The sequence below is a fragment of the Hibiscus syriacus genome, unplaced genomic scaffold (assembly GCF_006381635.1).
Source record: "Hibiscus syriacus cultivar Baekdansim isolate YM2019G1 unplaced genomic scaffold, ASM638163v2 tig00117011_pilon, whole genome shotgun sequence".
Taxonomy (NCBI): Eukaryota; Viridiplantae; Streptophyta; class Magnoliopsida; order Malvales; family Malvaceae; genus Hibiscus; species Hibiscus syriacus.
Genome location: NW_024063523.1, coordinates 766,981 through 790,348, shown reverse-complemented (window position 1 = coordinate 790,348; position 23,368 = coordinate 766,981). Strand labels below are relative to the sequence as shown.

At 37.7% G+C, this 23,368-nt stretch overlaps 1 protein-coding gene and 2 pseudogenes across 1 annotated transcript; 1 reads left to right on the top strand and 2 right to left on the bottom strand.

Moving 5' to 3' along the window:
- The first annotated feature begins 149 nt into the window (after positions 1-149).
- Positions 150-1,308, top strand: LOC120195288 (annotated as a pseudogene).
- A 231-nt stretch (positions 1,309-1,539) lies between these two features.
- Positions 1,540-5,830, bottom strand: LOC120195251 (phospholipase D delta-like). Its single transcript, XM_039197323.1, has 10 exons — positions 4,858-5,830; positions 4,328-4,444; positions 4,022-4,216; positions 3,590-3,871; positions 3,447-3,515; positions 3,189-3,336; positions 2,850-2,998; positions 2,457-2,624; positions 2,035-2,235; positions 1,540-1,956 (listed from the first exon to the last, which is right to left on the bottom strand). Exons 1-10 carry the CDS (start codon positions 5,785-5,787, stop codon positions 1,663-1,665), a joined length of 2,553 nt encoding a protein of 850 aa, XP_039053254.1. The 5' UTR covers positions 5,788-5,830; the 3' UTR covers positions 1,540-1,662.
- An 8,844-nt stretch (positions 5,831-14,674) lies between these two features.
- LOC120195284 lies at positions 14,675-15,904 on the bottom strand (annotated as a pseudogene).
- Positions 15,905-23,368: the final 7,464 nt, after the last annotated feature.

The window sequence follows — 23,368 nt, the reverse complement described above, 5'->3', positions numbered from 1 at the left end:
CTCAATGGACTTGAAGATAACTGGTGGAATAAGTGAATTCCAGATATCTGGATCCCCGATTGTTACACGTCAGTGAAGTTCTTAAGCAGTTATCAGTGTTTGCTCAAACTCCAGTCGTTGGGTTTAATTCTGTGATTCATTGGACCCCAAGCTCTGGAAATGAGCCTTAATGGGCTGCTGTTCTTACAGTAAGTAAATGTATGGTCTTTAAGGCATCCCCTCCGTAAACGTGTCTGGAAAACAATGGCTTTTATAACAAAATCGAGAAAAAGCTATTACTTTCAAGCTTTTTCTCTAATACACGGCGGAGTTAACTAACGGCGTCGCCCATGGAACCTCTCAGCTCTCAAGCTGCTGCTATCGTCTCCTCTTCTTTCTCAATCTTCTCTCCTAAACGAAAAGATCCTCCGGTCAGAACCGTCCGCTTTCCCGCCCCTTCCAAAAGAATTAATTCATTTTAATTTCAATCTTTTTATATCTTTCCTCAGTTCTTAGTACCGTTTTGACCCAATTTTCTGTTTTTTTTAATTACCAGAGAACGGTGACGATTCCGATATCCAATCTGACCCAACCAACAAAAGCATCGTTCCTCTCTTCGGCAATCAAACAATTTCCCAGGTAAGAACAGATAAAGCTGATCTTTTTGTTCAAAATTTTGAAGTACAAATTACTGAATCGCGTTTTGATTTCTGGGTATTTTATGTAATTCAATTTAGGATACAGCGATGGGGTTGGTTCTAAGCGCGGCGTCTGTAAAAGGTTGGACAACAGGATCGGGCATGGAGGGACCATCAGTTCCTGCCCGAGCGGATGACCGACCCGGTACGGAGCAATTCTCCACCTTTCCATGGTCTCTCTTCACCAAGTCGTCGCGTCGACGGATGCGCGTGGCCTTCACTTGTTTGCGGCCAACGAACCACTCGAGCCATCAATCCCCACGCCTACAACGATGGCACCGTATTTGTTCAGGTAAAGCTGTCTAAACTAAGAGAAATGAATTTCAGCATCAAGAGATTTTTCTTTAAACTCGTGTTGGATGCAGTGTTGTGGATGCAATGTTTTTCACGAGTTGGTGGATAACTTGAATATGTTTCGTGGGATGAAATGTTATGTCAACCCCAGTTTCGATTATCAAAGGGCTCGCCAGTGGAACGTCGGATTCAGCTGTTCGACGAGGACGACGATGGCAATGGCAGTGCCGACGTGTTTTTGGATGACTTATAAAGTGTACAATCTCATGCTCATACCGGGAAACTGATGTCTATCTTGTTTGTATTGCCCTCTGCCTGTCTTGGTGTGGTTAAATAAGTCGGGCTAAACACTTTGTATTTTACCATGATAAATTAGTGTTTGATGTTATCTAATTATGATCCTTCTCTCTGATGAAAATTCCGCTAAGATATAATTTATTAGAAAGAAATGTTAAAAAAATAAACGAATTTGTATAAATTTGGTGATTGTCATGCCTAGTTCTTCACATTAAATAGACCAGGGGCATGAAGTTCAAGCCAACTTAACTAACACAGGGATGCCTCCGTAATATACAGTCTATATAGGATGAACCAGACTCGCATTGAACCTATACCTGCCCGAATTTGTTTCCCGTCCTTTGGTATTGAACTGAACCCACACAATGATATGAATATTGTTAAATGGTGAAACCTAGGTAGTAAGAGCACAAGGAAGCGTTGTTCGAGTTCCCAATATCTTCCCACCAAGATCCGGGAAGGTCTCTTGTCCGGTCAAGTGGCTTACTTTTCCGTTGCTATCTACCGCAATGGGGTATTTGAGTAGGTGTCCCTGTAACGGCTTAAAAGCCTCACTTGTATACCTTAACCAGTTCTCCTCTGCGATTTTGTTGACAGTCTTCACGCAGTTCAAACTTTCGGGTTCATTAAAGCAGTCATCCATCTTTTCCATGTGTTCGGCCCAGAGTGACATTCTATATCCATAAACCTGCACGGACATTCGTTAATCTAATCAACAACATCACTTGGAATATAAAACAGAGACGGCAAGGGCGAAAGCACAAACCTGACCATGCGGATGTCTCTTCCTCTCACCCCATGTGTAATAAGGTTGATATGCACCCATTGCTATCTCAGTGTCCCTTGACCCGGCCAAAGATCGTTGATTAATATTGGCAGATCCCATTATCACATACTCGTCATCTACTATCATTCCCTTAGAATGTACATAAATCATAAACCGTTTGAACTTCTGTGAAGCCGAAACCTGAAAACAATGATTTTTCTTTATATTCTTAGTTCCTTATAAAGCCTCGATTCATATCAACTTCTAAAAGTCGATTCAACCGATCCCGTAAAGCAGAAAACAAAGGTGAACTTGTTTTCATTCTAGCTTGGGACAAAGCAGAGGCAACACAATCAAGTTCTAACAGTCAAACAACTAAGGATATAAACAAAATTAACATGGCAGAGCTACTGTTTGGTTACCGTTTCACCATGGTTCGATTGGGGTGAACTTGGCTTAGAATCTCCATGAATATCTTCCCTATTACCAAGGCAGTAGAAATTTAGGTAGTCTTGTGGATGAGAATTCTCGATACCCATCGATTTCAACTCTTGTGCTACGATTCTGTACATCATTTGAATAGTCTGTCCCTAAAAAATAAGAAACAAAAAACTAAGCTACGTGGTAAAACAATGAAATAGTTAGTGAGGACTAGAAATAATGATGAATCGTCAATTAATGCCGATGAGCTTGATTTTACACTCTTCCTCTCCGATTCTAGACTATGTTACTACTAGTGTAAGGTACCTATCACTATTTCATTCTAGTTATAATCGATCAAGAAAGGGAAAAGGAAACAACCATTGTCAGATTACCTGGCAAAAGAGAATTTCTTGCACGGAGGCTGAAGTAGGGGCGCCCTCGGGCCACATTGGTATAAGAACATATACTGCAAATCTCTCCTTCGCTCTTATCTTACTAGCAATCTTCAACGCCAATTCCATAGGTATTAAATTGTCAGCACCTAAAAGTACCCCACAAAAAGAAAATGAAGTTGCGCCTCTTAGACACAGAAAGCAAAAGAGTACAGGTAGTAAATTAGACATCCTATAACATACACTAATCAGTCACCAAAAATAACACCTTTTCACAATAACGAGACGATGTTTACGATAATTGAAACCGGTAAAATGTAGATAAAATGTTTTGTAAACCTGCTTCTTTGTAAGATGGCCAAGCATACGATGATCCAATGAAATATTGGTTCTCAATATATATGAAGTGTTGAGCAGATCTAATTGCCTGGATGTATGCTGTCTGAATGCTCTTGTCTATCACCAGATTTTTTGCACAAACAAGATTCTGCAGTAAAATAAAGTAGGACTTAAACAAAACTGAAGTACGCTCAGTCAAAAATTTTAATATTGTTTAGTCCTAAAGAGAGCGACGACAAATGAAATAAAAACTATAACCTTAGATTCTGCTTCAATCACATTCTTCGGGAACCCTTTCACAGATCCTGAATCTATAGAGCGGAAAACCTGCCAATTCACCAAGCAAACAAAATATTAAATCAAACTGAAGTACATTAGTTGGAGGGCATGTGGTAATTTACCTGAATATTCCAGTTCTCTGGATCTAATTCATTGGAAACCCATAATGAAGGATCATCATTTGGGACTGTAGCAGAAGGGCTTAGTATCCAAGAAATCCGTTCTAACTTTATTAAAGAATCGTCATGCCACCTAGAAACCCTCTTGAATCTAAGCCCGAACTCGGACCATTTTGTTGCTTTCCTCCATCGCTGCTCAAAGTTGGTAAGAATATCATAAGCAGCTGGACCTTCAACCTTGCAATGCAAATCATGCCATGGTTGCCTCGGGGCCTTGGTTCCCGCCTAACAATTGAAATGTTTGAATTGGTAAGAGCAATTGACCAAAAACTTATTTACACTAATTGAAGATTGTATGGCTAACAGCATATGCCCAATTTCAATGTACTAGATTAAATCAAATACTTGACAGACTCGGAGAAATAATATACTCACAGAAAATGTAGGGTTGTGAAAATCATTCTGAAACACAGTATCAAGATCCCGAAATAGCCGATGTTCAGGTGTATCATAGCGACCATCACAAAGGTCAAGGCCTCCTAAAAAAGCAGTGATCTTCCGATTGTTTCCGGATGCTTGTGAGTCCACAATCACACATTTCTGATGGTGTGTAAAGAGGGTTCCTACAACCTGGATTACATGCCACACTTAAATCCTTCAGCATTTCTAATTCTATTTCACTATTTAGGAGTCGGCAGTCACAATGGAAAATGTCTTATAACTGGATAGTATAGTTCATGCCTGTTGCTTGATAATGCTAAGCTTACTGCTGGCGTAACGAGGTGACAACACGCATGAAACCGATGAGTGCTTGAAAAACTTCCGAGTTTCTTCATCGTGTGTTTGCATCACTCCCGCCTGAATTTAAAACACTTGTAATGTAAAAAAAATTGAATATCTAGCATGACATATGAATGTTAAACCAGAGAAGAAGGAAAATCCACTGTAATAGAATGGTCCCCCAGAGAGTAGAATCTCAGTTGATATAAAACTAAAAGGTCACTTTCTCAGTGATGCAGCATTGATTCTAAAAGCAGCCCGGCAATGACAGACAAAACCAAAGGCTTAGCATCTTTGAACAAAATCCAAAAACATCAGTAACAAGTTTTCTTCTTCAGGAAAAACATGCATTGAACTTAAGTACTACAAGACCTTAAAACATCAGCTTTTCAGAAATATTTGTACAAAATTCGCACTAGAAAAGACCAAAGACGATAAAAGATTGATAATTTGCAAAGAATAACTCAGAAAACAGAAGAAGAAAATTCTACCGTGTTAATGAAGAACTTGCTATGGGAGGTTTTGTCATCCCAAACCAAGAGCAAAACTCTAACACCTTCTTCCGATTTGTACTTAAGCAAATCCCCCAAAGTCAAATTACCACCGTTTGGCAACGGCCGTGTCGGCTCTCTTACAAGCTTCACCTGAGCATAAATCGACCATCCCACGATGTAAACCAAGTGATGCGCTTCTAAAATTGCATGACAGATATCTTCCCAACACGACTCGTGTTTAAACTTGGTTCCGTTCTCCAATTCAATCTTCGGCAACGATGATTCATGGGTGTGTGCGTCTTGGTACAAAGTAACGGAACCCCCGTGCCGGAGGGGGAAATAACAGTCCCTGATTGAAAATTCCGTCGGGTTTGCCGCCATACCATAACTATATGACGGCGTTTCTTCGCATTTGTTGAATCTCATTTCAAGGTGAATCGCGCAGTCGGGTTTTGGTGGTCTTCCGTAAGAACCGATTATAGGGAACCACCCGCTAATCGTTTCGCCGGAGAGAACTTTAACTGCGGGCACCGTCGCGATCCCGATCAACTCAGCGCCGAACAAGTCATTATCCTTAACGTTAAACTGGATGGAACACGTGGGGTGGGCAAGGGGTATTTTGAAGCGCTCGTTCCAAACCGGGTCCTGGGAATTTGAAATCACGCGCGTCCGCGCCACCGTGGCACCGGCAAGGCAAACCGTCACGTAAGGGTCGCTGGTGATGATCTTATGGTGACGATGCTTCTTCTTCTTTCCTCCAGTAAACGGGGATTTGAATGCCATGAAACATTGCCGGAGACGCTCCGACATCAAATCCATGTTCGGCAAATATTGAGCTTCGATGATTCTCAAATCAAGGTCGCCATGCAAGAACACAACGGGATACGCAAGGTCATCATTCATTGAATCAGACCCAGATAAGAACATTTATTGACAAAGGCACCAAGTCTGAGGAAATCAATATGATAAATAGCAATGTAAAAGGTAGGTAAGTTAGGTTACTGGTAAAAAGATGAGTTGTTTTTCTTTCTTTCTTCTTTAAATTGGCGTTCAATTTTCGCTTTGGCAATAACCGGAGAACAAACAAACTTTTCTGCCGCGTACCGTAGACGAGAAGAGGCGTTAATGTCAAGACGGCAGAATTCCGTTTGTTTCCTCCGACCACAGCCAACGGCGAAAACCGAAGGCTCCGACGGGAAACGCAAAACGAGAAACTAACGGTTTTTGTTTCTTTCTAGATATGTTTGATTCTTTTCTATGTTATTTATGCTGTAAGTACTAAGTAGAAAGGGGAGAGATCTTTCTTATGATACACGTGACAGTTAAATTACTCCTGTACTTCCCGTTGTTTAAGGTACAACATTTTTACCCTAAAATTAGACATCAATAAAAGTTGGATTAAACTCAACGTAGTTTTTTATTTTCCTTGAAAATTGAGCATCTTATTTTAATATTCTATATCTTTGAATAGTGCGTAAGATCTTTCTTACAGTCGTAGCAAATTTAGGGTTCTTTTATTTCCATAAAAATATTTTTCAATATTTCTAAAAAATAATTACGGTATTTTGAAAGAGGTTATGTAAATTATTTTTTAATGATCGATGAATTTTTAAAATTTTATTAAAATAAAAATATAATATCTTAAATTATTATAATATAATTGAGTAATAATATTTAAAATATAATATTATATTATTAAAAATATTAATAAATATATTTTAAATATTTTAATAAATAATATTTTTGATCAAAATGGTATTAAAATATTATATTATTTATTATATAAAATTATTTTAAATATTTATTTTTTAAAATAAAATTTTTAAAAAATAACCTACAAAAAATCAGAATATGAATTTTTCTTTTAAAATATAAAAGAATTTTATTGACGAGAAAAATTATTTTATATTTTATTCCAATCAAATACTAAAAAATAAATAAAATATCACGCTTAATGGTGTTAGATGGATAGTAAGAATGAGATGAAACGTTTCGTAGTTGTCAATCACGTGGTGGCAGCGTCAAAAATGACGTTTTTCAAACGCATATGGCCGCCGCACGAGACACGACCATCCTTCAAGCTTTCATGGCGAACCTGGATAATCATTGTTTGAGGATTCCACATTTAAATATTTTTATTAATTTAAATAATTAAAAAATAATACTTATTTTGAAAAATTTAAAACATTTAATAATTAACATCTAAACAACTGTATAAATATCGTATCCAAATTCAAAATTTCTAAAAATAACAATATATATTTAATAAATTTGAATATTCGATTTTATGTAAAAAAAATATCCGAAATCGAATTCCGAAAAAATCGGTCTGGGTTTAAAAACTAGCTGTTGGGGGGGTTTTGTGACCGTTTTTTTCTTTAAAAAAATTACCATTTTACCACCTTAAACATGTATAAATAAGTTGGGGATATATTTGGTTGATTACAACTTTCTCAAATCTTATTACACAACACCTAAACATCTCTCAAATCTTATTTTTGTAATTTTTTGTTCATCATGAGTAACACGGTTGAATCTTTCGTCGGAGGAAACCTTGAAGTCGTGAGAGTGATCGAACACACTCGAAACAAAGATATTTGGGATCACTACGATTTATGTGAGATGTCAAATGGCTCGAGGAGGGCACGTTGTAAACTTTGTCTAAAGTTGCTTGCACTGGAAGGAAACACAACGTTGAAGAACCATTTGACAAAATCATGCAAGGCACTTCGCTCAAGATCGGATCTAAGTCAATCGAATCTTACACCGTAAGGTGGTGTTTTTGTTTACGACAACGAAAAATTACGAGAAGCGTTTACAAAGTTCGTGATTACAAAAGCATTGTCGTTCGACCACTTTGATGATGAAGATTTCACGACAACAATTCAACAACTAATGCAATCACGTTATACTCAAGTAAGTCGTACTACCCTTAGAAGATATGCTATAAAAATATGGCGTACGGCGAGGGAAAAAATGATTTTAGGATTCCAAGAACATCGTTATGGTGTGTCGCTTACATGTGACATTTGGAGTTCCTCTCATAATACCAGAAATTCTTTTTTAGCCGTTACGGCACATTGGTTAGATCTAGATAATTGGCAAATGATGAAAAGAACAATCGCGTTTGAATTATTCGGTGAGCCGCATACCGGTGCTAATTTTTTTACACTTTTAAAAAGGGTAATTTGTCTTTATAAATTAGAAAATAAAGTTTTTCTATATCCTTTGATAATGCATCGAATAATACAAACGCGGTTCTAAGATTGAAAATATTACTTTCACCGATTTTAGACGGTGCATTTTTTCATACCCGTTGCGTTGCACACATAATTAATTTATCCGTGCAAGTCGGTTTGGAGGTTATTGAGCCGATTAGATTAGAATTTAAAGCAATGATAAAATCGGTTCTTTGTAACAACAACAAAAGACTAAATGATTATAAACGATTTTGTAAGTCGGTTAATTAAAAAGCTTTGGGTCTTAATTTGGATTGTCCAACTCGTTGGAACTCAACTTGGATGATGATGCATACCGCCTTAAGGCAAAGGGAAACATTACAAACATTTCACGATCGACTTTTCGAGATGGGCCATGTCCCAAACATTTATCCGGATTCGAGTTGGGAAATTATAGTCAAAATAACCGATTTGATTGGGGTTTTTAAAAATGCAACAACTTTTTTATCTGGTGTTTATTACTCTACTAGCCCGTTGGTTCTTAATCAAATATTTTTGTTGGCTACCCGACTAAATGACTTTGAATTTGAAACCGAAGTTTTTCAAGAAATTGACTTTGCAATAAAGGAAAAACTTTTAAAATATTTTAAGGAGATTCCCCCATTTTTATTTGTGTCGCCGCTTTAAACCCAACGTTAAATGTTGGCGGAGTTGAAACACTAATTGAACAAATTGCGTATGCTTTTAATCTAACCGATGATGAACCCAACTTTGTCCAAAACCAAATAAATTATTTTAACAAATGTTTTCGAGACATGTTTGCAATTTATTTAACTAAATACAGATCAAGTAGTGTAATACACGATCAAATGAGAACGAATGCAGAATCATCTAGTAGACGTCCAAGTTACATAAATTTGTCACTTTTTAACACTCTTGTAAATTCTCAATCCAAACAATCTCGTACTACCACCCCAAGTAGCGAGTTGAGAAATTACATGTCATGCGATTTTCTATCAAAAATGACATTTGAAGAGTTTGAAAGTTTGGATATTTGGTTTGGTGGAAAGAAAATGAAGCACAATTTCCGATTCTAGCCGCCATGACCCGTGATTTACTAACCGTCCAAGCTTCTACGGTAGCTTCGGAATCCGCTTTTTCTGTTAGTGGCAGGGTTATATCGTAACGGAGATCAAAACTAAGTCCCGAGTCGATGGAAGTATGCATTTGTTTGAAGAATTATTTGGATGGAGCGGCTCGGAAGCAACATATCACCACCCTAGAAGATGCAATTGATGCCGATTTGGAAGCAAACTTACACATTGGAGAAGTCGAACTTGGAATATCCCCTCCAAACGAAGAAGTCGAATATGATGAAGAAGAGATGGCAATGTAGTTTATTTTTAAGTTTTATTTCAATTATCGTAAACTTTGTTTCAATTATCGAACTTGTAAGTTTTTAAGTATTTGAATTTATCGAACTTGGAAGTTTTTAAGTATTTGAATTTATCGAACTTGAAAGTATTTAAGTATTTCAATTATCGTAAACTTTGTTGCAATTGATGACGATATAATTTTAATAATATTAAAATCGGTTTTTTTATAACCGGTGTTTTAAAAAAACAGGTTTTTTTTCAAACCGAAATCGGTTACACCGGTTAGGATATTCGACCCTCCAAACCGGTTAGAATCTGAACCGATTATTTTATAAACCGATTTTGTATCTATGGGGAAAAACCGGATCAAATAAAAACCGATCCGGATCGAATTGAAATCCGACTTCTGTGCATGTCTATTCACAGGTGCTCACCTGCACTGCTGTATGCACAAAATTTTTTATCAACTGCAAAACTAAATATATATTGTTTGAGTTAATTGTATCATATTTCCTAAACTATGATTCTTATCTTAGACTAATCTTTAACCTGTCAAGCATTTCAATTCATTCCTAAATTATACTCTCATTTTAGATTAGTCCTTAAACTTTTAAACATTTAAACTTCATTCCCAAACTATGTCCCTTATTTTAAATCAGTACCCAAACTTTTGTTTAGAGTGGGTTAATAAAAATTGTATAATATTAAAAATAGCTATTACGTTTATTAAAATATCATTTCGATCCCTTATTTATGTTTTAGAGTATTTTGATCCCAAGGAAAAATGATTTAAGAACAGGAATAAAATGACTATTTTCAAAATTTAAGGATTGTCCTAAAATGAAATTTTGGAGTTAAATTACTACAAAAATAGAATGTAACGCACCAAAGTATGAATTTTTTTAACCTAAAATGAAACATTAAGGGTTAAAATATTACAGAAAAAAGAATAAGAGATAAGGTGATTATTCTGTTAAATGTTATGGGACTTTTTGTCTTAAAAATGAAACTTTGAGATCAAATTACTACAAATTAAAATATGAGACAAAATGACTATTTTAAGAAATATTGGAAGACTAATTTTGACAGTATATCTAAAACAATTATCTTAGCATAATTTGAATGTATTTTAAAATTTTAAAATATAATAAAAATAATACTATATATATATGGACTTAATCTAAAAATATATATATCATGCGAATATAATTTTTAATATAATTTATATTTTTTTATTAAAATTATATTTAAATTTTTTAAAATATGGGATGGGGCATGGGCTAGATAGGCTCACTCCTAGATATATCACTGCTCATTTAGTATATGCATAGAAGAATAAAATATAATTAATAAAAAAATAAGATAAAATTAAAATAAATCAAAAATTAAATAATTAAATAAACAATTATCCTTATATTCTTTAATCATAATTAGGGGAGACAATGGTCCCTAATCTCCTACATAACTCGTCACAGGGTAGGTGAACAATGAGGACTCATTCAAGGGAACCCTCCGCTTTTATTCTACATACTTCTGCCAAACCTTTTTCTGAAATCGTCTATTCCCTTCTAGAATGCACTGTCATCGACCATCAATTTGTATTTTTTGGATAAATTGCATTAATAGCTACCAATTCAAATAAATTTCATATTTTACCATTGAAGTTTAAAAATTACAAAACCATCATTATTATTTCTTTTGAATGAAAAGAAACGGATACAAGCTGGCAAAACATAAGTTACAAAACCAGTGCTGCGTCCGCAGTAATCATCTTTTCCTTAGTCGGCAGATGCTCTATCGCACTAGAAGGATGTTGAAACAGATGAAGATTAAAAGGAAGACTCCGTGCTAATTTAACTAACCCATTAGCTGTCAGAAATAACCACGGCGAGGTGAACAGAGCTTCGATGATCGGAGTAAGAGAAACAAGTGAAGGATTAAGACTTTAGACTTGGAGAGTAAAGTAAGAATAGATAAACTGACATTCTTTCTCATTAATTTTAAAGGCTTACAAAAGATAGAACTGGCTTGAAATATATAGCCCAAACGTTCTGAAGGGAACAAAGCCCAACGGCCTCAACTAAATGTAACAGAAATTAAACCGTTTAACATTTTCCTGGTTCTAATTTTTCCCTAACAAAACAACTCCAAGACGTTGCCTCATACGTTGAAATTGAGATGGAGGAATGGGCTTTGTGAGCACATCTGCCCCTTGTTCTGAAGACGGAACAAAGTTTACAACGAGTCTAGAAAGAACCCTTTCACGAACAAAATGAAGATTTATCTCCACGTGCTTTATTCGAGCATGGTGAGTGGCATTAGCAGCCATGGAAATGGTAGATGAGTTATCACACCATACCACCGGTTTACTTTCAACATGCAGCCCTACTTCACTCAACAGCTGCTCAATCCAAGCTAACTAGTAAATTGAATTCGCCAAGCTTGTATACTCAGCCTCGAAGTCGAGCGAGACACCACACTCTGTTTCTTAGAACACCAGGAGATAGGATTACCGCCAAGGTAAATACAAAAACCCGTGGTTGAGCGAAGATCTTCAACTGAAGCTGCCTAGTCAGTATCAGCATAGCAAACAAGATCAAGCACCTTAGAAGCCTGATAACACAGACCATAGTCCAGCATTCCAAATAAATACCGAAGAATATGCTTAACAGCCCTCCAGTGTGTATCATAGGGCCTATTCTTATATTAACCAACTTTGTTCACAGCAAAGGCAATATCTGGTCTCGTCAACGTCAAATACTGTAAAACGCCAATAATGGTTCAATATAAATGAATATCCTCAAAACCAGTTCCCTCTCCAGCCTTCAACTTAGGATATGCAACCATGGAAGTTGGCAACGAATTCAAACCAGCCATGCCAGGCTTCTCTAATAGTTCAGTAGCATAGCATTTCTGACTTAGTAACAAGCCATGAGAGTGTTGATGAACCTCCATACCCAAGAAAAACTCAACATGACCTAGATCTTTAAGCAAAAAATCAGAACTTATATGTTGAACCACCTCATCAACCTCTTTAGTATCACTCCCAGCAATGATGATATCATCAACATATACCATTAGCAAAAACTTGGTGGTGTCCCGATTTCTAATAAACAAAGATGAGCCAGGTTTTGAGGTTGTAAAACCAAGTTTGACAGTAAGAGCTTTCTGATAACTCCGTAAAAAGGTTATGTTTTTTTGTCTTTTTTACTTAAGTTATTGTGTGTCTAAAAGTCATTGTCATAGTATTTTAGTTGCATTTAGGTCATACTTGCATGTGGTGGATAAGTTTTGCCTAGGCAAGATTTATTTGGTTTAACTGATGCTGCTGAGGAGGAAGGTTCTATGTTGGCTGTGTTGATGCATGAAATAACTAAGGAATAATTTATTTGTCGAGACAAAAACTATTTCCCAGGGTTAGAGGAATATCAGAAGACGACAGTGAGGTACAAATTCTTCTTGTCGAGGTAAGATTTATCTTACAGATCTGGCGTGGCTCAACAACTGCTGACGTCATTTGCCCAGCTTAATCCTCACATGCAATCATGCCCTCATCAAGGAAATTGACCACTTCCAGCTGCTATGTCATTCGTAAAATGGGTAAGTCAACGAGGGTATCTAGTGAATTTTCAAGGACACAAAACCCTAGAAATTCCAACTATAAATACCTTATTATAGTCATCTGAAAAGGTGAACAATCAAGGAAAATATTTACCCTAGGCTTGGAGTAAACGGCTGCAACGCCTTATTTTCCACCATTCCCCCCACTCGACTGTCCTTGGTGCCCTTTATAGCCAAGCTTCATCGAAGCAGCGGTCAGACCCTCGAGAGAGGCTGGCCGCTGGAGCAGGCATGGTGGTGGTCAGAATGTCACGACAGAGCTCTGTTTGGGAGTGTTTCTTCCTTTGTTCTTAATTACCATTTCGCTTAAAGGGCTTGTACTGAATGTTTAACTTTTGGATGATATTTGCCTCACCATGAACTACTTTACTTAGTGTTGGTTATTGTTTTGATGAAACTCTATTTGATTGTTAATGAATGATGAAGTTTGCTTATGCTTAATGTTTTTTTTGTTCATTGTTTTAATATTTTTGCCTTGATACTGTAAGAGCTTTTGAGAGATTGCCTGGTGCCTCGGTAAAACATTTCTAGACTTTGTAAGAGCTTTCGAGAGATTGTCATTTTTCTAGGAATAGATACCTAATATCGAGAAAGTTATGGTAAATCTATGTGAACAACGGAACTAATCCGAGATGATGATGTTCTAATCTGCCTTAGAGATAAGGAGAGGGTTTCATTTGACTAAAAGGGGTAACTACTTGAGTAGGATAGGCAACGACTGTAGTTTACGTTGAGGGGTATTGCCACAACAACAGTTTGACAAACCAAGGGTTGTAGTTCACACCGAGTAGTATTGATGTAGCAACCGTCCTTGAATACTACAGTAATCCTATCGGACAACCTAAGCATAGCACACTAAATCATTCCAGACATAGAATAACTTCTCGCCATAGCAAAACCAACCTAAGTGCTCCGTAAGAAGTTTGATTATTTGAGGTTTTTTCTAAATATATTTAACTCGACGTTTCTATTTGCTTTGACAATTTTTATTTATTTACTTTTGCAAATTTTCCTTGTCTCGACCAAACTTTTATGCACACCGTATTTCACAATATTTCTTGCATCGACAAACTTTTCCATATGTTTATAACCTCTGATACTAATTTATTTGTTTCGACAAGAATTTCAGGACTAGCTCGTGACATCTAGTTCTAGCCGTAGCAAAACATCACAAATTCCCACCAATCCCTGAGAAGACGATAACTTAACCTACTATTATATTACTTGCATCGATTGTGTACACTTGCACAGATTTACTTGCCTTAGTATATACATTCACAAGCGATCAGTAAGCTTAACCCAATGACATTTCGAGTGAAATTGAAACACTCCTATCTTAATCGCCCTATCAAGCAAACATGACAACACGTTCATTGAAATAACAAACAGGTACGGAGATAGGGGATTCCCCTGTCGAATCCCCTTGGCCCCCTTGGAATATCCCACCAAACCCTCATTTAAGGAGATAGAAAAATAGGGGTTAGTAACACAACTCTCAACCCACCCAATCACATCAGCTGGCATACCAAGCGCTTCCAAGACAAGAATAAAAAAAAAAGTCAATCAACCAAATCAAAAGCTTTTTGCAAATCCATCTTTAAAGCATATCCCATTCAATTTCTATCTTCCGATGCTCGTCTACCTTCCGGAACATTGTCCGCCTGTAATAAACAAATCAAATCTCAGACACTGAAAAGCATTAGACTCAGCCTTGAACAAAAGAAAAGAAGAGGTTTACCACATAAGCAAGAGAGACAAAGAACACTTCCTTCACAAAACATGGCAGTGAGAATCTTGAGGATATAGTAGGCATAGAAGAAGTTCCTGCTTCTGCTGTAGGCCAATATGGATGCCAACAAAAACAATAAGCATATCCCATTGAATTTCTATCTTCAACAATTATGCATCATCGTACATCAATCTTTTCATGTTACCTAATGGGATTATGGCTAGAGTGACGGGGACTGTCAGCAAAGCCTTCTTTCCATACTTATCAGAGGGGTTACCAATGAGGCATCATCACTAGGGATCCAATCCCAATTATCTGCATAAAATCGTACGCTCGTTTATTTTATACATGCTCAGTTCCACAACTTGAGTTACATTTTAATGCATAAATAATAATATCCCTGTTTGTTTTCGCCAATATGAGTGGCTAAGGTAAGGAGGTTATTCCATAAAAGTTTGTTCTCTAACGTAAAATTGTGTACTTTGGTGTAGGTTCATAAAAGACGAGATAGTGGAGATGGGAAGGAAGAAACAATGCGGTGTATCTGATATTACAAGGTTGAAAAATGTGTGACCACGCACGCACAGACAAAACTGAATGAACCCCTTCACTCGAACCAAGGGGAAGTTTCCTTTGATTAATCTCAAACAAATTTGACCCTATGCTAAAAGACTCACATGCTAGGAACCTGTAGCATTAACCTCGAAAAATGTAGCCAAACTTAAAATACATACTCGGTTGCAAGGGCCGATGCCAAGCAGCGACCGACTCGCCTTGCCCCCTCTCTAAAATCTAACGTAAAATTGTGTTTTGAATTGTCTTACCAACTCATAAATGGTACTCCATAAAACTATCATCTAGAATTGCCATGAATGCATGCAATGAGTTTAGAATAAAAAAAGGTAAGAGTACTGAGTTGTGACCGCGTGTTGAAACCCGGTGAGAAAAGTCGCGAGTGAGCATTCGGATTCTCCGGGACAAAGAGCAAACATGGTGATACCGACGATGACGGGAGCCGCCATGAAAGTCGCAAAGATACGGAGAAAGAATGTGACACAAAGATGGGTGAAAGCCGGTAACGTTAACATTTTTTCTCTCTGTTTTTGTGGATCAGCTCAGAAAATTCAGAGGAAAAAGGTTGAAGATAAGAGTATGTTGGAAGAAATTATTTGGCACCTCACTTGTTAAAACACTTTTTCGAAGTTACCAACGTAAGCAAGAAACACCCATTGGTACACGTCAATTTTTCACTGTTGTAATAATTCTAGACTGAAACCACACACTAGGCAATTCCGGGTTCATTCGCCAGGCGGCGTTGAAACATGGGATCAACCGACTCGGGGAAAAAAATTGATCACACTTCCATGTTTTTATGCATGTTCTGTAAGGGTGTGAAAAGTTTGATCAAAACTGAATTAATACACCAAATAAAAAATTTGATTAATTATTAAAAAAAAATTAATTACAAATCAATCAAATTATTTTTAAAAATTTAGTTATTGATTAATTTAATTTGAAAATGGTTCATTTATCAACGCTTGAATTAGCGTTGTGGCAAACACTTCAAAGGTATCAAACGATAGTGACACATTTATTCATTATTGCTTGGGAATTTTGTCACTCCACTATGCAGCTCTTCGTAAGGATGGATACGAATTTAGATTCAAAAGAATTTTGATCTAATATGGATATATATTGTAACAATTCAAATTCAGAGGTGAGTTATTTCATTAGATGATTTTTTTAATTGATCGAAAGATTATATTGAATCATTAAAATATTATTAAGAATGATGGTTAACTAGTAGTATAATATAAAGTGAGAATAAAACATAGATCATTTTACTATTTATCAATATTAAAATCATGTCGTAACCGTCTTTCAGTTGGTCCCCGGAATTGGGCTTCGACTTAGGAAAATGTGGATTGGAGTCGCCACCGATCATTTATTTAAAAATAAATGGGTTGATCGGATACCCTATTTCTTACCTGATCTGCGTATTACCAGAAATATGTCGAGCTCGGGAGTCGGTTACGGTCAAGGAAGGATTAGCACCCTTGAACCGCCCTTTCGGTACTACGTAATTTTCAGTTGTCTTAAATTAAGAAAATTGAAAATTAAATTAAAAGGTAAAGTTTCGATCCTACCTACTTACCTCTGATAGATTTAAAAGCGTACCCCTTAAAAAATCAAAAAAATGGGTTAGATAGAAAGGTAATGAAATACATACATTAAAGAAAAAATGTAATATAATACAATAATATATATATATAAATAATAAAGACAAAAATGAATGACAATACTGTAAAAACAAAAAAAATGAAAATAATAAGCAACATAATATAATAGTAATAAACAAAATTATAGAAAACGAATAGAATAATATAATTAAATATATACATAAAATATAAAATAAATAAATATATACACGTATATATAGTAAAATAAAAGACTCAAAATTGTAATAGTATTAAAAACACAAATATATATATATATATATATATATATATATATATATATATATATATATAAATAATAAAAATATAATTAAGTATATGTAATGAGGGTTATATTGAAATAAAAACGAAATTTAGTGGCCGAATTCAAAGATAATCGAGGGAATTAAAACCGATTTGGGGCCAAAATGAAGTAATTAAAACGAGGAGGACGAAAAACCAGATTTGCCCTCTTTATTTAAAAACACGTAGGGATCTGCTCGGGTCATCGGGTCGGGCTCATGGATACTATAAAAGCCAAATTTCGGCCTGAAATCATCATTTCAACCATTTGAAAAACGAGAGAGCTCCTCCCCCCCATCCAAAACGCTCTCATTTGTTCATCCTTGCAATGAACGCCCCCGTGGGGTTCATGTGAACCCAGAAACCGGCTGTCGAGCGCCGCTCGCCGCCGTCGTTCGGCGGCGGCAAAATCAAACCTTTTTTTTTACAGTTCGAAAGCCTTTTGCGCGTACTTTTCAAAAATCGAAATTTTTTAACAAAAAAAACGAGTCTCGGGGAGTAGATCTAGATTCAAAGTTTTGAAAGATTCTCCCTGTTCATCGGTCGTGTATTCTTTAAATGAAAAAAAGGCAAAGATATGCTAGCATGCGGGTGAAGATAAAGCGAACAAGGTAAAACGCTACCTCTCTTTTTATTTCCTTTAGAAATGTTTTACAAAAGCTTCGGTTTGCCTTGGGTTTGCTAGCGTATTCTCGGCTGTAATCGTATGATCTCTAGTAAAAAACCCCCCTCAATGTTTGGATTACATGTCTTATTTATAGCCTAGAATCTAAGTATTTGATTCCTAGTCTAACTTGGTTTCGTGGGTCGTTGGTGTTGTTGCGAGATCCCTGTGTCGATGATGTGAGTTGTTGGGCGAGACGTACGGCTATGGGAAAGGTGAATTGGAGCGACGTGATAGCCATGGAGTCTTGGTGATGCGGCGCTAGATGGGGAAGCTGGTAGGGTTCTGGAAACCCTAGCTCCAGTGGGTCACGTGTGCTAGACCACATATTTGGGTCTTGTGTAAACTGGGTCGAACATTGGGCCTGCAAATGTAGATAAAATTAATAATGTTATAATATGTAATATTATTTAAAATATAAATATAATAACATGGAAGGACGAAATTAAGTGTCTTCAGTTGTCCCTTTTTGCTCATTATCATGTAACGATAATAGAGCAAAGATTAAAAGACACAAATTTCAGTCATATCGAATATCCTCTGTCGTAGAGTTGAGATTCGATATGGAAATTGTTTTGTCAATACGAAATGACCCCCTCGTCGTGGGGTTGAGTCGAAACTAGAAAATTCTGAGCCTGAATCCTTCGTCGTGAAGTTGAAATCGAACTCAGAGTACTGGAAGTAGCTCATGGATTGTCTTCTAGCCAAAGATACTTCGTTGTGAAGCTGAAACTCGACTTGAAGACTTTGGTGTTACTGTGTTACAGATGACCCCTTCGTCGTGAGGTTGAGTCAATCTGTTTGTGAAGTTGGAATTGTATATGGCTCCTTCGTCGTGAATTTGAGCCTGAGAATTGGATATCCTTTGTCGTGAAGTTGAAATCCAATGTAAGTTGTGCTGTTTCGAGGCCAATATCTTTCGCTATGAAGTTGAAATTGGCTCCGAAATTGGGAAATTATTTGTTGACAACCAGCGGTCCCTTCGTCGTGAAGTTGAACTTGCGTTGTCTGGAGTCCAATATCCTTCGTCGTGAAGTTGAAATTGGCTCTGAAATTGAGAAGTTGTTTGTTGACAATCAGCGGTCCCTTCATCGTGAAGTTGAACTTGCGTTGTCTGGAGTCCAATATCCTTCGCTGTGAAGTTGAAATTGGCTCCGAAATTGGGAAATTGTTTGTTGACAACCAGCGGTCCCTTCGTCGTGAAGTTGAACTTGCGTTGTCTGGAGTCCAATATCCTCCATTGTGAAGTTGAAATTGGGAAATTGTTGATTGACAACCAGCGGTCCCTTCGTCGTGAAGTTGAACTTGCGTTGTCTGGAGTCCAATATCCTTCGTTATGAAGTTGAGATTGGGAAATTGTTTGTTGACAACCAGCGGTCCCTTCGTCGTGAAGTTGAACTTGTGTTGTCTGGAGTCCAATATCCTTCGTTGTGAAGTTGAAATTGGCTCTGAAATTGTTTATTGACAACCAGTGGTCCCTTCGTCGTGAAGTTGAACTTGCGTTGTCTAGAGTCCAATATCCTTCATTATGAAGTTGAAATTGGCTCTGGGTAAAACCTGCAAAGATATGCATATATGTGATGTTATGGATGTCATGCTCTTAGGTATGCCTAAAATGCATATGCAACATATGTTATTCTGGGCTCTGGAGAGAAATCTCGATCTCCGGTGGCCTGTCGTTGTTGACTCTTGGTTTTGAAATCTGATCTTGAATTCTTCAAATGTTTAAAACTGATGTGCACATTCTATTTTTTTTTGGAGATGCTCATCAACCATCTCGAGTATGTGCATGAGCCTTGATCGGCTTTTGGGTACCTGTACTTTTTAACGAATCTTTGTATAGTAATATGCGATTATCTTTTGCAAAAGTAAATAAAACATTAGGTTTAAATCCAATTCAAGATGCACAAAAGGAATTGATTTTGAGGAAAGTTTGCCTTTATTCATAAGGGAGAAGAAGAACAAATAATACATGATGAACATTCTAGAAAATGAATACATGGTGAGGTGTAACTGAATGTCTCAGATCTCGATAATGTAGGCCCTTCTGAGCTAAAAAGCCGTTTGGTGACCTTGAATGCATCCTTTGCCAAAGGATCTTTGAAAATGCGACAACCTTCAGGAGAATGCAACATTTCTCTGATTTATTGAGTTTGTAGAAGATTCATGTGCCAGGATGTTTCCACTGTTAATATCCAAATCGCCCTTTCCGGGTTTTCAACTTGGACCCATCCTTGGTTGCAAGACGCCCTTTGCGGGTTTTCATCTTGAACCCACCTTATTTTCCTTCATTTCGTTTGTTTTTCTATTTTTTTCTCTCTTTTTTTCAATTTAGGGCGCCTTTTCGGGTTTTCACCCTAAACGTTTTTTTTTTCAACGTATGATGCCCTCTCGGGTTTTCATCCTAAGCGAAGTATTTCTTGACTGCATCCGAGTTGATGGGATGTGGCAGTTCAGGTCCATCCATTTCAGCCAGGACGAGGGCTCCTCCGGATAAAGCCTTTTTCACAACATAAGGTCCTTCCCAATTTGGCGTCCATTTTCCTCGGAAATCCTTCTGGACTGGCCAAATCCTTTTTAGCACTAGATCTCCTTCGCGAAACATTCTCGGGCGCACCTTTTTGTCATATGCCCGGATCATTCATTTCTGATAGATTTGACCATGATGGATGGCTTTCAGTCTTTTTTCATCTATCAGATTAAGCTGATTATATCTGGATTGTACCCACTCTGCATCGTCCAGTTTGACTTCTGTCAAGACCCGGAGAGATAGAATCTCGACTTCAATGGGCAGCACTGCTTCCATTCCATAGGCTAGTGAAAATGGAGTTGCTCCAGTCGAGGTTCATACCGAGGTTCGATAAGCGAACAAAGCAAAAGGCAACTTCTCATGCCAATCTCTATAAGTTTCAGTCGTTTTCTCCACTATCTTCTTAATATTCTTGTTTGCTGCTTCTACTGCTCCGTTCATCTTTGGTCTATAAGCAGTGGAATTGTGATGTTTTATGTTAAAATGTTCACAAGCATCATTCATCATCTTGTTGTTCAAGTTTGTTGCGTTATCGGTGATAATCCTTTCAGGTAGACCATACCGACATATAATTTCTTTCTTCAGAAACTTGCAAATAGTGGATTGAGTGACACTGGCATATGACGCAGCCTCTACCCATTTCGTGAAATAGTCAATTGCCACGAGAATGAAACGGTGACCATTCGAAGCCTTCGGATGGATTTACCCGATAACGTCCATGCCCCACGCAGAGAAAGGCCATGGTGACGTCATTACGTGAAGCGGATGGGGTGGAACATTTATCTTGTCTCCATAAATCTGACATTTATGACATCTTCTAGCATAGTTGATGCAATCGCTTTCCATTGTGGACCAAAAATATCCGCATCTCATTATTTGTCTTGACTTGTATGTCCATTTGAATGTGCTCCACAAACTCCCTCATGTACTTCTTCCACTATCATTTTTGCCTCTTCAGCATCGACGCACCTCAATAGGACTTGATTATGGCTCTTCTTGTATAACACCTCTCCGTCAAGGACGTATCCAGCTGCCAACCTTCTAAGGGTTCTCTTCTCGGTTTCAGTGGTTTTTTCTGGATAACTTCGATGCTTGATATACTGCAGAATGTCGTAGTACCAAGGCTTAATGTCTTTCACTTCTTCAATTTGGTAACAATGAGCGGGGTACTCATACGACTGCATGTTAATTGGCATCATTTCAGACTCCCCACCAGCCTTGAATGCGGCTGCCAAGGTAGCTAAAGCGTCAGCCATCTGATTTTCTTCTCTAGGCATGTAGTGGAAGGTGACTTCGTCGAACTCTTCGAGTAGATCCAGCACTAGTCTCCGGTATTCTAACAGTTTTATATCCTTAGTTTCCCATTCTCCTCGGAGCTGATAGATTACTAATGCTGAGTCACCATACACCCGCAAAGTCTTTATATTTTGCCCCAATGCAGCCCGAATTCCCAAGACACATGCTTCATATTCTGCCATGTTATTGGTGCAATCAAAGTTTAGTCTGCTGGAAAATGGGTAATGACTCCTTTTCGGAGAGATCAGGATTACCCTGATGCCGTGTCCTAATGCATTTGATGCTCCATCGAAATGCATTCTCCAGGAGCTGTCTGTTGAAGTCTCTGCTTCTTCTAAAGATATGGCCATCAAGTCTTCATCTGGGAAATCAAAGTTCAGCGGCTCATAGCTCTCACTAGTTCTGTTTGCCAAAAAATCGGATATGGCACTACCTTTTACCGCTTTTTGGCTCACATATTCGATGTCGAATTTAGACAAAAGCATCTGCCATCGGGCTAACCTTCCAGATAGAGCGGGTACACTCATCATGTATTTTAATGGATCTAACTTGGAAATCAGCCAAGTAGCGTGATACAGCATGTATTGCCGGAGTCTTTTTGTAGCGCAGACCAGAGCACAACAAACCTTCTCAATAGGAGGATATCAGACCTCGCCATCGGTGAACTTCTTGCTTAAATAATAGATGGTTCTTTCATTCTTCCCGGACTCGTCATGTTGACCCAGGACACACCCCATGGAGTTCTCGAATATGGAGAGATACAAGAACAGAGGTTTTCCTGGGATAGGAAACATCAGGATAGGAGTGTGAGATAAGTACTCTTTTACCTTCTCGAATGCAATCTGACAGTTTTCATCCCATGTTCCAGGGCTGTTTTTTCGGAGGAGGCGAAAGATTGGATCACACTTGTCGGTTAACTGAGATATAAACCGAGCTATGTAATTCAATCTTCCTAAAAAACCTCAGACCTCCTTTTGTGTTCGTGGTAGAGGTAGACTCTGGATAGCCTTAACTTTATCAGGATCAATCTCAATGCCTTTTCTGCTGACTACAAAGCCTAATAGCTTCCCGGATGTCACCCCAAAGGTACACTTGCTAGGGTTCAGCCGTAACCGGAATTTCCTCAATCTCTGGAAGAGCTTCATCAGATTCTTGACATGTTCATTCTCGATCTGTGCCTTGACAATCATGTCGTCGACATAAACCTCGATCTTTTTGTGCATCATATTATGGAAAATGGTCACCATAGCTCTCTGATATGTTGCCCCAGCATTCTTTAATCCGAAAGGCATCACTTTGTAACAGAAAGTTCCCCACATTGTGACGAAAGTGGTTTTCTCCATGTCCTCAGGATGTATCCTGATCTGATTGTACCCCGAAAATCCATCCATGAATGAAAAGTATACGTTCCCTGCTGTATTGTCCACCAACGTATCTATGTGTGGCAGAGGAAAGTTGTCTTTGGGACTTGCCTTGTTAAGGTCCCGATAATCGACACACATGCGTACTTTCCCATCCTTCTTCGGTACAGGCACTATGTTGGCCACCCACTCCGGATATTTAGCCACTTGAAGAAAACCGGCATCAAATTGCT

What these genes read in the sequence shown, in the direction of transcription:
- LOC120195251 (XM_039197323.1), bottom strand. Translation starts at nt 5,787, where the DNA reads ATGTTCTTATCTGGGTCTGATTCAATGAATGATGACCTTGCGTATCCC. An exon ending in GCAAGTTCTTCATTAACACG is followed by an intron (nt 4,445 to 4,857) that starts GTAGAATTTTCT and finishes TTTTAAATTCAG; the next exon opens with GCGGGAGTGATGCAAACACA. An exon ending in TTAGCATTATCAAGCAACAG is followed by an intron (nt 4,217 to 4,327) that starts GCATGAACTATA and finishes CATGTAATCCAG; the next exon opens with GTTGTAGGAACCCTCTTTAC.